The 15,875-nt window shown below is 42.0% G+C and overlaps 1 protein-coding gene and 2 long non-coding RNA genes across 9 annotated transcripts in view; 1 reads left to right on the forward strand and 2 right to left on the reverse strand.

The window, feature by feature from the left end:
* Window positions 1-8,193, reverse strand: part of ANKRD28 (ankyrin repeat domain 28) — a 216,253-nt gene extending 208,060 nt beyond the window's left edge. For all 6 annotated transcript variants that reach the window (XM_021068209.2, XM_084986547.1, XM_084986540.1 and 3 more), the window contains exon 1: window positions 7,839-8,193. Coding sequence is in view for 2 of the 6 variants with exons in the window: in XM_021068207.2 (XP_020923866.1) it covers window positions 7,839-7,865 (27 nt within the window). In the remaining 4 variants the exon portion in view is untranslated. The remainder of the gene's footprint in view (window positions 1-7,838) is intronic.
* Window positions 3,818-7,651, reverse strand: LOC146397192 (uncharacterized). Its single transcript, XR_014825085.1, has 2 exons — window positions 7,418-7,651; window positions 3,818-6,871 (listed from the first exon to the last, which is right to left on the reverse strand). It is a non-coding gene; the product is annotated as an uncharacterized LOC146397192 (long non-coding RNA).
* Window positions 8,194-8,419: 226 nt separating the features above from the next.
* On the forward strand, window positions 8,420-15,777 carry LOC146397193 (uncharacterized). Of its 2 annotated transcripts, none has more exons than XR_014823701.1 (2): window positions 8,420-8,569; window positions 12,533-15,777. It is a non-coding gene; the product is annotated as an uncharacterized LOC146397193 (long non-coding RNA). The 2 variants fall into 2 exon arrangements; XR_014823700.1 differs by having other exon boundaries at window positions 8,420-8,543.
* The last annotated feature ends 98 nt before the right edge of the window (window positions 15,778-15,875 follow it).

The following is a 15,875-nucleotide window of genomic DNA, read 5'->3' on the forward strand; positions in this document are numbered from 1 at the left end:
TACTAAAATAGAACTACCATATAATCCAGCTATCCCACTTATAAGTATTCACCCAAAGAATACAAAATACTAAGTACAAAAGATATACGCACTCTATGTTCATCACAGCATTAATGACAAGTAAAATACAGAAACAACTTGAGTGTCCACCAATAGATAAAAGGATAAAGATGTGGTATATAATGGAATACAACTCAGCCATAAAAAGATGAATTTTGCCATGTGGGACAACATGGATGGACATTGAAGGTATTGTGTCAAGTGAAACAAGTCAGAAAGAGAAAGACAAATACTGTATGATTTCACTCATATGTGGAACATAAAAAACAAAACAAACACACAGAGAACAGAGTAGTGGTTACCAGAGGGGAAGGGGTGGGGGCAGGTGAAAAAGGGGTAAGCATGCTGTAGTGTATACAGAAGTAGAAATATATGTTGTACACATGAAACTTACACAATGTTATAAACCAATGTTACAACAAAAATATATTAAAAAAAGAAAAAGCTATCAAACTTTTTAATTCAGAAATTGATGCAAGAAAAAAGGCTGCCTCTCCAGACTAATTTATATTTCCTATAACAATACAAAGTTTGTGGGGCTTTTTTGATACTTTAGGTAAAACGAAATTTGGAAAAAATGTAGTACTGAACTTTAATAACCTTCCTTCTAGACAAGCATTTGTTTCAAAAGCAACTGCTACCTGATTGCCCTTTTAAAACATTTTAATTGTCCTGTGCTGCATGTTTTAGTATTACCTGTGGCCTTAAATCCTTAAAGAGTATAAAAGATGTATCTTTAAGTTTATAATAAACAATGAAACCATCACAAATTAAAAACTTAAACCGAAATTTACTGGGTAAAAGTGAACTTTAGTTGAGGAAGCAGTAATTCTATCAAGACTTTCCTTTGTATGCCAATCAGTATACACAAAGAATCCTGGCAACTTTTCTTAAGATCAGTACCACATAAGGAAGGTGGATGAATCACTAAAAGTATAATCAAGAACTAGGGTTGAGGATAGGAATGGAAATCAAACCTAAAGTACTTAAGAACGTTAATCATTGTGTACAACATACTATAACACTTTAATAAAACATTATTGGTTTAAGTAACTGGACATTTCATTAGTTTTTACTTTAAATTGGAAGTATTATTGTGTGATTGGTTTGATGTGAACTGTCCACAGGAAATATTATCTACAACAAAAAGTCTTAATCCTAAATTATTTTCTCCAGGCACAGAGTATTTTCCAGAGGCATCCTACTCTAGTCCAAGTAGAGTACATTCACTGAATATGAATTTTACAGTAGACCAGAAAAATAAAAAGGAAATAACATAAAATGCTGAGAAACCTAATACAACCCAAACCTAACTACTTGGATTATCTGCTTTTCTCACTACCATAATCAATGTTCAATTGCATTTTCATGTTTAACTGACCCTAGCGGGACTATGCAACAAAAACTGTCAATTGTTAAATGAATGTAAGACAATTGTACACATAACTGAGTCATTATCATAGCTATGAGGAGCCTTTAAAGATGCCATCATTCCCACTGAAACTTTTGGTTAGTAATTAATATACTCAGTTTGTACTAAATTAAAATGGCTTATGTATGCTGAGTTACAGCAGTAACCACCTAACCAGTCTTGGATATCCCCATTTGTCTTTTATAATCTACTCTTCTAAAACCTATAATATAGAGATTACTTAACTTTAATCTCTGTGCCATGGGCCCCTCAAAGGATTTAGTGAAAGTTATGAACCCTGTTGAGGAAAGTACATAAAAGCACATTCCTCCTAAAGCCCTTAACAGACCCTAGGTTAAGAAAGCCTCGCTTGGACTTCCCACCACGTACCAATCAAGTCCAAACTTCTTAACCTTGTATTCCAAGTACTTCAAAATGTAGTCACTACTGCTTTATAATATAGTTAATTCAACTAATCTATTTTCCACCCTTTCCACCTACACACACCAATCCGGTCTATCTCACTACCCCAATAGATATACACCATCCTTTTTCTGGCTTGCCTTCAAAGTTCTCTCTTGTTGCTTTCCTACACAAATGTTTGCTTTCAACAAATCCTTTCTGTGAACCTAAAGTACCTCCCTGGCCATAGGGCTTCCCTTGCCTACAATCAGATCATCTGGTCCTTTCCGAATTCAGTCATGTTATCTGCACCTCTTATGGAGTTCTCTATGTTCTACATTGTATAAAAGGTCTCCAAATTAAAAAAAAAAAAAAAAAAAAAGACAAACGCAGGACACATTTACTTCTGAACTACATGTTAATTATGTTTCCAAATAATATGCTACATGTGCTTTTCTTCAACTTCTATAAATTTTTTCATGTGACCTTATCTCAGACATTGTGCATCTGTGTCTTCACTTGTTTTCTAGCCAATAAGATTCTTAGGGGCAGACACGGTGGCCACTGCACCTTTGTGTCCCCCATGACTTCCAACACAAAGCAAAGAGACAGTCAATATAGAATACTTCAATATCTGGGCATTAGTGTTTTTCAGGTATTTCATACATTCTGTATAAGATTTTTCAAGGATAACCTTTTTTAAATAAGCTTTTTCAAGGATCTTTTTTTTTTTTCCTTGTCTTTCTAGGACCACACCTGCGGCATATGGAAGTTCCCAAGCTAGGCATAGGATCAGAGGTGTAGCTGCCGGCCTACACCACAGCCACAGCCAACTCCAGATCCGAGTTGTGTCTGCAATCTGCACCGCAGCTCACAGACCCTTAGCCCACTGAGCAAGGCCAAGGATTGAACCCAACTCCTCATGGATACTAGTTGGATTCGTTACTGCTAAGCCACAATGGGAACTCCAAGGATCATCTTTATTTTTATCCCCCTACTGAGAAGTCAAATAATGGACACTTGACAAGTAAGAACTTACTATCCAAAACAGTGATTTTTTTCACTCATCCATATAATATCTGCTTGTTGATATATACCAACTTGTGTTAAAAAAAAAAAAAAAAACCTTAATATATCAAGATGTCTTATCTAATGACCACTAATCCAGGAGAGAACACAAAGATGGCTCCTACACAAAAATAATCCAAATGTGAAAGCTATTATCCTTTAGTACTACTGCAAACAAAGTTTTAACTCTAGTTATAAGACAAGCACAGAAAATGGAAACAAACCACATCCAGATTATATATATGCACACTACTGGAGGCAGTAAAACAACACAAAAAAAAAACAGGAACATTTTAAAAAGAAACTCTTAAACATGATATAAAAGTTTATGATCAACAACTGATTCATGCTACTACATGGATGAACCTTGAAAATCTTATGCTAAGTGAAAGAAGTCAGATTAAGAGGCCACATATTGTATGATTCCATTTATACGAAATATCCAAAATAGACAAATCCAGAGATAGAAAGTTGATTTAGTGACTGCCAGAGATAGGAGGAGAGGAAAACAGAGTGGCTAATGGCTTTTCAGAGTGATGAAAACGTTCTAGAATTAGATAGTGGTAATGGTTGTACAATTTTGTGAACATATTAAAAACTACTGTACACTTTCAAAGAGTGAATTTTATAGTATGTAAATTATACCTCAAATTTTTTTAAGTTTTTGACCATTTTGGCTATTTTAATCTCAAAAAAAACTTTTTTTTTTCTTTTTAGGGCCCCACCTGCAACTTATGAAAAGTTCCCAGGCTAGGTGTCGAATCCAAGCTACAGCTACTAGCCTATGCCAAATCCGAGCTACAGCTACTAGCCTATGCCACAGCAACTCAAGATCCAAGCCATATCTGCGACCTACACCATAGCTCTTCCTTTGAATTTTTCTCAAGGGTAACTACCAACTTGCCAACATTTACAAACAGAAAATTCTCATAAAAATCTGGATTTCTGGCTTCCTACAAAAACTGGAGTTCTAAAAATACTAGGCACACCTGCACAGCAACAATAGCTGGGAGGTGAACAGCATACATACCTGCTATTTGCCACTGTCACCGAGATACTGAAGCAAAGTGTCAGCTGCCATTTAATTTCCCAGCTGTGAATTTGTTATCCCGAATTCAAAAAAAAGACCATCTACCTTTCTTATTACAGTATACCATGAATCACAGCTGATGAGTTAAAATGTAATCCTACAATCTGTCAAAGGGTACACCTTTCCAGCTATAAAATGAGTAAGCTCTGGAGATCTAATGTACAGCCTGGTGACTATAATTAACAATGCTCTATTATATACATATAATAGAAAAGTAGATCTTAAACATTATCTACACACACACAAGTGGTAATCACATAAGGGGATGGAGATGTAAACTAACCTTACTGTGGTAAGCATTTCACAATATATACATGTATTAAACCAAAATGTTACACTTCAAACACATGTTATAGATCAGTAATATCTCAATAATACTGGAAAATAAAAAAAATTTAAATATAACAACGTATGATTACATTTTTACTAACTGGAATGGAAAAAACCTGACAGTGACACCTGTTGAATAAAACCCTGCAACTGTTACAGATCTGTGCTATATAAACACTTTAATGGGGGAGGGGGAGAAATCAAGGAAAAAGTTCATCATGTTTCTACTCCTACAAACAGGAAACAAGTTATTTTCATTTCACTTACACCTAGAAGTTACTTTTACCTACTGATAGAAGTAGTACAGTAGTAACTTCTTACTCCCATATTGGTATTGGCATAAGATGAGGGAAAGTTGTCTTATTCAGATCATTGACTGGATATAAAAACAAACTGCTTCATTTACTTACTGATTTCATGAATAAATCATACAGAACCTCCTTAATATTTATGTGCAAAAAGAAAAACCACCCCTACCATGCTCAGCTTCTACATAGTACATCGTATTTACAAAGACGGACGAAAAATAGGGGGTGAATATAGAAATAACATAGAAAAGTAGATTCTACTACCTCCTATCTCAGGTGTAAATGAAGACTTTAATGCTACGTCACATACCTGCCAGCTTTAAAATTGTGTGCTTATCCTCCTTTCCTCCAAATAAAATAATTCATCTAGTTGAACTGACTGTCCTCTAGATGGGAAAGGTTAAAATATTATTTGCATTCCATTTCATACTTACCATCACTTTTAATAGCTAATAAAATATCAACATATAAGACAACTTGTAAAAGGAGCTATTCCCTTTAAACCTGGTGAAAACAAACTCACTCCTAGAAGTCTTCCAAGAGAGCCCAAATGAGCCAATTACTAAGCAGCTAAGAGGTTAAACACCAACATAGGCAGCACTCCCCCGCCAGCCATGCCACTTCATTAACATGCCCAAACACCTTCAAGTTTATATGTGACATTTTACATGTTATTACTATTGCTGAGCATTAAGAGATACTGTACAAATGAAGCAGCATCCCAAATGCTTCAAAATAGCAATTCCTAAATACACAAATGCAAAGGTGCAATTGGATTTTACGTCCAACAGAAAATACAATCTTGTTTCTGTTTAAACCTGACAGTGGGAGTTCCCCCCCTGGCTCAGAGGAAACAAATCTGACTAGTATCCAGGTTTGACCCCTGGCCTCGCTCAGTGCGTTAAGGATCCAGCGTTGCCATAAGCTGTGGTGGTAGGTCCCAGACACTGCTCCCATCCAGCATTGCTGTGGCTGTGGTATAGGCCGGCGGCTCTAGCTCTGATTTGACCCCTAGCCTGGGAACCTCTATGTGCTGCAGGTGCAGCCCTAAAAAGCCAAAAACAAACAAAAAACCTGATAGTGAATAAAATAGGATGCTCTCCTAAAAGTTCACCAACTTTCTAATGCACACAATGATCCAAATAACTTTCTTAAAAAGCACAGGACAGGAGTTCCCGCCGTGGCGCAGTGGTTAACGAATCTGACTAGGAACCATGAGGTTGTGGATTCGACCCCTGGCCTTGCTCAATGTGTTAAGGATCCGGCATTGCCATGAGCTGTGGTGTAGGCTGCAGACGCGGCTCGGATCCTGCACTGCCGTAGCTCTGATGTAGGTCGGCGGCTACAGCTCTGATTGGACCCCTAGCCTGGGAACCTCCATACACCGCGGGAAGCAGCCCTGGAAAAGGCAAAAAGACCAAAAAAAAAAAAGTACAAGACAAAACAAAAATCCTCACCTCAACTATAAGCTATAGAAGCACAAAGTGCCATTAGATTGGTAAAAGCTAATGAAGAACCCAGATCTTGAGTTTCAAACCATTAAGAGTATAATGTGAGTAAACTGTAAAGGAATTAGCAGGAATTGGTTTACGTTTTATCTGTTACTCTTTAACAGTGCTGCCCCACAGAAGTTTATGGCGATAAGATGTTCCATATCTATGCTGTCCAATACTATGGTTAAGAGCCACACAGGGTTACAGAGCACTTGAGATGTGACTGGCAGGAATGAAGAATTAAATTTATTTTATTTTAAATGAAGGTTAAATCTAAGTTGCCACATGCCGCTAGTGGCTATCACATTAGACAATGCAATTCTATAATTTGAAATACAATGTTTAAACGTGACTAAATAGAGTTTTGCAAAGTATCACGTCCTGACCATGTTAACACCAGCTAAAATCTTCCTGATACCAAATGATATACAAACTCATCCATCAGCCTCAACAGAAAAGTCGTCTTATGAAATGACATTGCGAAATACAGAATTTAAGGTACAGGAGTTCCCGTCGTGGCTCATGGTTAACGAATCCGACTAGGAACCATGAGGTTGCGGGTTGGATCCCTGGCCTTGCTCAGTGGGTTAAGGATCCGGCATTGCAGTGAGCTCTGGTGTAGGCTGCAAACGCGGCTCGGATGCAGCATTGCTGTGGCTCTGGCGTAGGCCAGCGGCTACAGCTCGGATTTGACCCCTAGCCTGGGAACCTCCATATGCCGTGGGAGCGGCCCAAGAAATGGCAAAAAGACCAAAAAAAAAAAAAAAATTTAAGGTACAATATTCACTAAGAGGCAATATTGAAAAATACATCTCACGTTTTCCCCCATTGTTTTTCAAAAGGAGAGTTCACTTTTGGGATAATTTCCCAATGCATACGAATTACCGTCCCTTCAAATCTGTTGAATACATTCTGTTCAGAAAAACAAATGGCAAAAATAAATTTTCGGCACTAAGAAGTCTACTGCGACTTGGACTATTTCACACGTTAATTTCCCTTTTCCTCAAGGAGAAATACAAATGTCTGAAACCTCTGCATCGCCTGAAAGGCCTTGTTACCTAGCCTTCCATATGTACAGTGTATAAACCATTTTGATATAGCTGCGATTTCTCTCCTAGACACAAAGTATTTCCTCAATCCAAGAGAATCATGACTCTTTCCGGCCCTTCAGGTATTCCGGTATTCAGCTCTTCCTAAGTCTAGAAAAGTAGCCAAGATGGTGCACAAGATGTCAAAAGAAAACAAGTCTGGGAACTTGCACAAAGAATAACTAGTTCCTGAGCAAAATCAACTGCCTGGAGAGAGGGCCTCCAACCACCTGGCGACGCCAAGAAGCAAGCAAGGTCGTGACCCTCGGTCACTGCCGCGGCAGCGCCCCGCCCGGCCGCGGGGAGCCACCTGTTAGGCCCGAGCCTCACCTGGAGGAGGGGAGGCGCGGACCCGGACGAGGACGCCCGGCGCGGGCGCGGACCCGCCCCTCTGGCGGCGGCTGCCGGAGGCGGCACGTGGGCTCCCCGGCCGGGCTATGCTGACAGGCCGGCCGCCACGACCCTCGGGGCGCCCCCACCTTCCCCGCACCGCCCTGCCGGGCGGGCGCCCTCGGCCCACACCGCTCGCCCTCCCTCCCCGTCTCCTACCCCCGGGCCGGCGCGTTCCGCCCGCCGCCTCTCGCCTACCTGGTCACGGAGTTTGAGGAACGCCATGGCGGTCGCCGCCGCCCGACCACCGCTCCCGCCCCAGGAGCCTCGCCCGCGCCCGGGGCCGGCGGTCGGCGGCTGTGCGCCGAGGAGTCCGCGGGCAGGGGGCGGCGCCGCCTCCCCGCCTCCCTGCCGCCAAGAGGTGAGGAGCCGGCGGGTCCCGCCTCCTCCTCAAAGACTCCTCGCCCTCCTCCTCCTTTCTTCCTCTCTTTCTCCGCCGCCTCCCCAGCTGCCGCCACCGCCGCCTCACGCCCCCTTCCCGAGACAACCAGGCAGCCCCCGCCGGCGCGCCGTTCCAGCCCGCGGCAGCCGCGGCATCCAAACTCCACTCCACAATATTACCACCACCGCCCGCCGCGATTGGCGGCCGCGCGGGGGAGAGGCCAGAGTAAGCCGAGCGCCCATTGGTCACGCCGCTGCGCTCACTCGCCCCGCCCCCCGGAGGGGTGGGCGGGGGAGGAAGCGGCGAGGGTGGGCGCGGAGCCGGGCGCGCGGGGCGGGGGCGAGCGGGGGAGCGGAGCCGGGGGAGGGGCAGCCAGGTGCTCCGGGCGCGCGCCCGAGACCCGGTGGGCGGAGCCCAGGCTGCAAGTGGGGATCCAGGAAAGTGGGGTAGCGGCCTCGGGCTCGCATGTGGAGGGAGCGTGCGGACGCTCCCCAAAGCCGAAGAAAGCTGCAAGGCACTGGGTGAGGGGCCGAAAAGGGCAAGAGAGGTGGGCACCTGGCGGCTGCTGCCTCCCTAGGACCCGTGAGGGGAGGGGGGCAAACCCGACTCGCACGTGGAGGGAGAGTGGGGATGCGCCCCTGGTCTTCAGCAGGATGCTGGAGCCAAGGGAGTGGGGTGAGGGGTGGTCACCGGGAGGCTGCAGCCCTGCCCGGAGGTTGGGGGAAGCAGGGCTGGAGGAAGGTGGGAGGTGGAACATGAGCTGGCCCGGTCTTGCTCCTCGAAGGAAAGAGTTCCCCTCTTCCTTTCTGGCACGCGTCCCTCCGGACTTGGGGAGGTTAAAGAGGTGCCGCAGGGCTAGAGGGGCTGCCTGGGGGTGGCTGCCCTCCCCGGGGCAGCAACTGTGGGGGAGGGGGTCGATGCTGGCATGCTGGGCGGAAAGGCGGCGTCTTTGCAGCCAAAGTGGTGTGGACGCCTTTCTCTTTCAGCAGTTCCAATCGGAAGCTAGGCGATGGTTTTCTCCAACCCCTCCTGCCAGGCTTGCATTCCCCCCCACACACACCCCGCTTTCTTCTTTCGCATCTGAAGGGTTTTGCCTCCCACTCGGGAGAAATCAATTAAAAAAAAAAAAAAAAAGATGTGCTGGATTTCCAATAAATAGCATCCTTGGATGGAGGAGGAGAGTGACTCCCTCACCCTGCTACACACGCCCCCACGCCACCCTACAGCTTTGAAACGGCTTTTCTTTCTTAGGCAGCCGCACACTGTTACCATTCCAGGCTTGTGTGGGAGAAGACGGCTGTGCCCCTGTGTCTGTCCCGGGCGACTCCAGCCGTTGGTTAATAAAAGGTAGAAATGGTTAGACACAAATGTGTGACGTCAGGCTTGGTTTTTAAAAGTCCCCTTCCCTGCATCAATTGTATCTCTTGGGATAGACTTTATTTAGAAAATTGATTCGGGTCTAATGGCAGTCCAGAGAAAAGGGGACCTATGCCAGGACTGTCAGTGTCTTGTGTGGCACTTACAACAGCTTCTTTTAGCCCCATAAAAAAATGAAAATATCAGAGTGCAAAATGAAAAACACACTGCTGATTAACTAATAGCATGCTCCTTCCAATATTCTTTGACACACCAAAGCCTTGACTCTACAAAAACAATTTCTTATCTTCAACGACAGTCCTCAACATAAATTATATTTTCTACTTAAAATGGAGGGATTTTCACAATCGCGAGGTAACACTCATGATGAAGCTTTAAAAGGAAGCCAAGCTGCTCTTGGCTTTGCATCCTCAGTACCCCTCTCTCCTTTACTTCATCAACTCCTGAAGGTAAAATAGGGATACTGTCTGCCACCCAGCAAATGGTATCCCTGCTATCAGGGAGGATGAAAGAAATAATACTGTGAAAGCACTTGAGTTCTCCAAAACAAAGGTGTTATGATAATATTACTAGGGTGCGCTTTTTTTGGAGTTCCCGTGGTAGCGCAGGGGCAATGAACCCAACTAGTATCCATGAGGATGCAGGTTCAATCCTTGGCCTCGATCAGGGGGTTAAAGATCTGGCATTGCCACGTGCTGTGGTGTAGGTCACAGATGCAGCTCAGATCCTGCGTTTCTGTGGCTGTGGCTTAGGCTGGCAGCTATAACTCCATTTCAACCCCTAACCTGGGAACTGCCATGGGTGCAGCCCTAAAAAAAAAAAAAAAAAGTAGGGTACATTTTGATCGCAAGTCACTTTTATAAACAATTACCCATATGCTATGCCTAGTACAATCAAGGAGTGTAAGAATTTACCCTCATTTGTACATGAGCCTGTTAAGAGCTGTGGTTGTCTAGCAGAGATTTAATACATCCCCATCTCCCCATGACCCACCTCCAATAATCGAGCCTCTAAGTTAAAGGTCTAGGGTATTTTTGGTTGTTTGTTTTGTTTTTTGTTTGTTTGTTTGTTACCATACCTGCAGCCTTCCAGAAGTTCCTAGGCCAGAGATCGAACCCAGTGAACCAAGCCACAGCACTGACAATGCAGGATCCTTAACCTGCTGTGCCAAAGTCCTAGAATTTAAATTAAACACAACAGGAACTTGATAAGAAAGCAAAGATTCACTTTTAGGAAAATAAAGGCATTTGAGAGTATAAACATAAATTGTGTACTAAGTATACATTTTAGTAAGTTTTAGGATTGAGCTACTGGAACTTTTTAGGGCTCTTCTAAAATTTTCTTTCTTTTTTTTTCCCTCATTTTTGGCCACCCTGCAACATATGGAGCTCCTGCCCCCCACCCCCCAGGCCAGAGATCTGATCTGAGTTGCAGTGTCAACCTAAACCAAATTTGCAGCAACACCTGATTCTTAACCCACTGTGCTGAGCTGAGGATCGAACCCACTACCCAGTGCTCCCAACACATTTCTGATCCTGTTGCACCACCTTGGGAGCTCCCTAAAATTTTCTTTCCTTCTTTCTTTCCTTTTTTTTTTTTTTTTGGTCTTTTTGCCTTTTCTAGGGCCTCTTCCCGTGGCATATGGAGGTTCCCAGGCTAGGGGTCCAATCAGACCTGTAGCCACCAGCCTACGCCACAGCCACAGCAACTCCAGATCCAAGCCAAGTCTGCAACCTATACCACAGCTCAAGGCAATGCCGAATCCTTAACCCACTGATCGAGGCCAGGGATGAAACCCACAACCTCATGGTTCCAAGTCAGATTTGTTAACCACTGCGCCACGAAGGGAACACCTAAAATTTTCTAATTAATAAGAATTAATGAAAATATTCTACAAGGCACCATCCCTGACAACCCTGCAAATAGAAGACTCCAAGCTCTCCTAATAGACGATGCTTAATGTCCAGCTTAATTCTCACCCTCTTCTACCCTGAACACCATTTAATTTGTGTCTTAATTTCACCATTTGTAAAAACTAAGTATAACATTCCCTGACCTCCTCATCTCACACAACCAAATACGATGATGATATGAAAGGCCATGGGAACTCTACAGAACCATTCAGCTTTAATGTTATTATTACAACAACTACATCTCCTTAACTGGAGAGAGTAACAGTCATTCTGGAAAATAAATAAAAAATCTATGTACTTGAGCAATAAAATAAAATAGTTTCATGCTCAAATTCTGATACTGTTTTTTAAATCTTTATTATTTGGTTATTCTGGCTTATTTTCCAAAATATTCCAATAGTAAAGGAATCTATAGTATCGAAAAGTCCAATATTATCAAAGCCAACGAGGCCAGGAACTTAAATGGTATCAGTGATCGCTCTCTCCCACCCTTATCACCCTATCCTTTTCTCAATGTCACTTTCATTCTCCCTTTCTATAACCAGGAGCTCTGCTCACATTTTAAGTAATCTGCAATCATAAAGGAAACCACAAATTTTAAAGGTCTCAAGGAATGACTCATTGGTTAGACTAGACTTATGCATCCATGCCTCAGCCACCCTCTAACACTAAGGAAACAAGGTTTCAAATTGGATGATGGGTTCCATTCAGAATCCATGTCTAAAATGGTGGGAGGAGGAATTCTCTGGTGGCCCAGCAGGTTGGGGATGCAGTGTTGTTACAGCCACTGTGGCTGCTGTGTGACAGAGTTCAGTTCTTGGCCTGGGAACTTCCACATGCCATGGGCATGGCCCAAAAAATAAATCAATAAATAAGAATAGGAGGAAAGATGTTATATAGATGTGACCACCAGCTGCTGCAAGCTGGGCAGCCACGCCCAAGTTTACTTAACATGCTGCAATGTGGTAGGAGCATTTGCCAGCACCTTATATGCTTTATAGCAATTAAGTCTTTCTGTAACATATTTAGGTTAGGAAACTGGGGCCCAAAGGTGGAGTGTGCCCATAGTTACTCAACTAATCCATAGTACGGCCTGGAAAGCCAAAAGCATAGCTAATGTGGTAAGAAAAAGACAACTACTGATGACTTTTGAGCCAGATAATCCTTATACTATAAAGTGATTTTTTAATTTTTTTTTTTTTGGTCTTTTTATGCCACAGACACAGGAATGCTGGATCCAAGCCACATCTGATCTATACCACAGCTTTTGGCAACTCCAGATCCTTAACCCACTGAGCAAGACCAGGGATCAAACCCGAGTCGTTGTGGATACTAGTCGGGTTCCTTAACCACTGAGTCATGAACTACTATAAAATGATTTTTATGAAGAGCCTGAAATACATGGGAAATGAGATGATAAACTGCCAAAGCAGCAAAGACATGTTCAGAGACCTGGAGGATAGAATCGGAAGAGCTTATGTACATCTAGAAGAGTTTCTGGAGGGGAGAAAATAGAGTATGAAGGAGGAGCAGTCTCCATAGAGATGATGTGTGAGAATTTGTCAGACTTGAAGAAAAACAAGTTATCAGATCAAAGAAAGATGCTAAGTCTCAAGCAGAATAAACTTTTAAAAAAGTTTTTGGCCGTATCCACATCATGTGGAAGTTCCCAGGCCAGGGATCAAACCGTCATCACAGCAGTGACAACACCAGATCATTAACCCACTGAGTCACCAGGGAATTCCCACAAGCAGCATACATTTTTTTTTTTTTTAAGTTGAGACCTGTACATAGTAGTGAAGTTAGAAGATACCAAACACAGTAAGAAAATGTTAAAAAGTTACCACTGAGAAAAGTCAAAGCATCTTAAAAGGAAAGAGAGTCATCCTGTCGGCAGAATTATCAATAGCAATAACAACAGATTACTGAAGACATTGGAAAATTGGCAACTATCTTGGTTACTCTAAATCAGTTGTATTTTTTTTAAGTGCCAATATTTTGGAATTTTAAAACCAAGTGAAATTAAAATATTAGCCCTTAAAAATGTGGTAGATGATGGTAGAAGGATTAAAGACAATTCTTTTTATTCCAAAGTGAAATCTTCCAAAATTTTAGACTTTGACAAGCTATTACATTGGTTAAAATTCTTTGTTGCAAACAACATGGGAGAGCTGGTTGGGGGGGGGGGGGGAAGCTTGGGCTGAGCTTCTAGAAAAAGTGCTCTAAACCATATAACAGAACTGGCATGGTAAAGAAACTGCTGCTGCTCCTATCAAGTACCAAATGCCAAGAGCTCAACTTTACTTCATCTGCTCCTGCCATCAGCATCAATGCCAGTTCTGTGTCAGAAACTTGATCTTGCAGCCACTAGGTGTTGGCCTCTACCTGTACCTGGACAGTGAAAGGCACATGCAGGGCTTGTATCCTCACATCCACACATTTCCACTGCTGCTTCTGGTTTGCAGAGCCAGTGTCATAGGTCTGCATCCTAGCTGCAAGGGAAGCAGAGAATTTGAGTTCTCGATTTTATCAGAGAAGTGGGAGCTGCAACTAGGGAATTATACCAAACATATGAAGGCTACTTAAAAGATTATGACAGCTTTGAAGATGACAGAGTCTAATAGTGATATACATATTGAGTGAAGGAGTATATTCACCAAAATAAGAGAAATAACTTGTGTAACTCCCAAACCTATAGAGAGAGAATAAAAATGACCTAGAGAAGTTAGTCACCAGATTAGCAGGCAAGGAAGAAGAAAAAGAAAAGCAAACTAAAAGTATGATAAATAGGAAACTCAAGTAAGATTGTAGAAAGAAGTCCAAATATTATTTTTTTCCTTTTAGGACCACACCCGCAGCATATGGACAGGGGTCAAACGAGCTGCATTGCCCAGCCTGCAGCATACCACAGCAATGCCAGATTCGAGCTGCATCTGCAACCTATGTGGCAGTTTGTGGCAACCCTGGGTCCTTAACCCACTGAGCAAGGCCAGGGATTGAACCCACATCATCATGGATACTAGTTGGGTTCTTAACCCACTGAGTCACAATGGGAATTCCCAAATATTATTAATTGCAATAAATATACATAGTTTAGGTTTAATTTAGCAAATTAAAGTATGATAAATAGGCAACTCAAATAAGATTATAAAAAGAATATTGGGGAAATAACTATTAAAAAATAAATAAATAAATAATTTTTTAAAAAAGATTATAGAAAGGGTCCAAGTGTGTGTGTGCGTGTGTGTGTGTGTATATATACACATTTTTTTTTTTTTAGGGCCACACCTGTAGCATATGGAGTTTCCCGGGCTAGGAGTCAAATCAGAGCTGCAGCTACCAGTCTGCACCACAGCCACGGCAATACAGGATCTGAGCCTCACTACAGCTCAAGGCAATGCCAGATCCTTAACACGCTGAGCAAGGCAAGTATCCTTGTGGATACTAGTTGGGTTCATTACCTCTGAGCCACAACAGGAACGCCCCAAGTATATTATTAATCACAATAAGTATACACGGTTTAAGCCAACAACAAAAATATTCAGGCTGGATTAAAAAAAACTATATCCCTTGTTTACAACTTACATAGTTTAAGAACATATTACCAAGGAGTTTGAAAAATTATGATTAAATAAAACTATATACCAGGAAAATACTAATCAAGAATTGTTGATGTTATTAACATTAATACCAAACATAAGAATTTAAGGCCAAAAGGATTGATAGAGGTGATTTGTAGGGATCAAAAGGAACTATCTACCATGAAGACATATAGTCATAAAAGATTCATGAACTTGTGTGCACTTAACCACATAAAGCAAAATTTAATGGGACAATGTAGAAAATTTGCAAATGCACCATCAAAAATGAATAGACAAGCAGACAAAGAATATCATAAAATCAATACGCTTGATACCACATGAGATTTACATAGGTATACACACACAGTCAACAGTGAAAAATAGTTCATGGCACTTCTCCAAGACACTAAGTTCAGCCATTTTACAGGTGAATATTACCAAGCATACAGGAGAAAATTCCCTTCCTTTGTTTTATTTCACAAAATAAAAATTAAAAACCAGGTATAACCAACTCAACTCATTATAACATGCTGCTCAGACCTTGTCTTTCAGACCAACCCTTGGAGCTATCCAGTTCTTTGACAAGGGCAGTTCTTTCAACAACGTGGCCATTCAGAACCACTTCATTGAGTCAGAAATTCTTCTGAGGGGGTCTTTGCTTAACTGCTTCAGTTATCTCTCTGCTGGTCACTGCTCTTCTGTGGTTGAAATACACAGAGAAGGCATATTATAGAATACCTGAGATGAAAATATACAATTGTATGCATAGTATAATATAAACTCTTAAAAAGCAAGCAAGCAAATATCTGACTAGAAGAAAAAATTTTAACTCTGGAAGAAAAACATACTGTAACATTAAATAAAGTTATGTTTGAATAATGAAAGTATGAGTCCTATTTTTCTGTATTTTGCATGTTTTATTTAGTGAGAAATTAAGTAGTTTACAAATAAGTTGGCGCTTCATGATTTCATGACTTTATTG

The sequence above is a fragment of the Sus scrofa genome, chromosome 13 (genome assembly GCF_054392235.1).
Source record: "Sus scrofa isolate SSC_HxYL_T2T_F1_AM1 chromosome 13, Sscrofa_HxYL_maternal_Yorkshire_Landrace_v2.0, whole genome shotgun sequence".
NCBI classification, from domain to species: Eukaryota; Metazoa; Chordata; class Mammalia; order Artiodactyla; family Suidae; genus Sus; species Sus scrofa.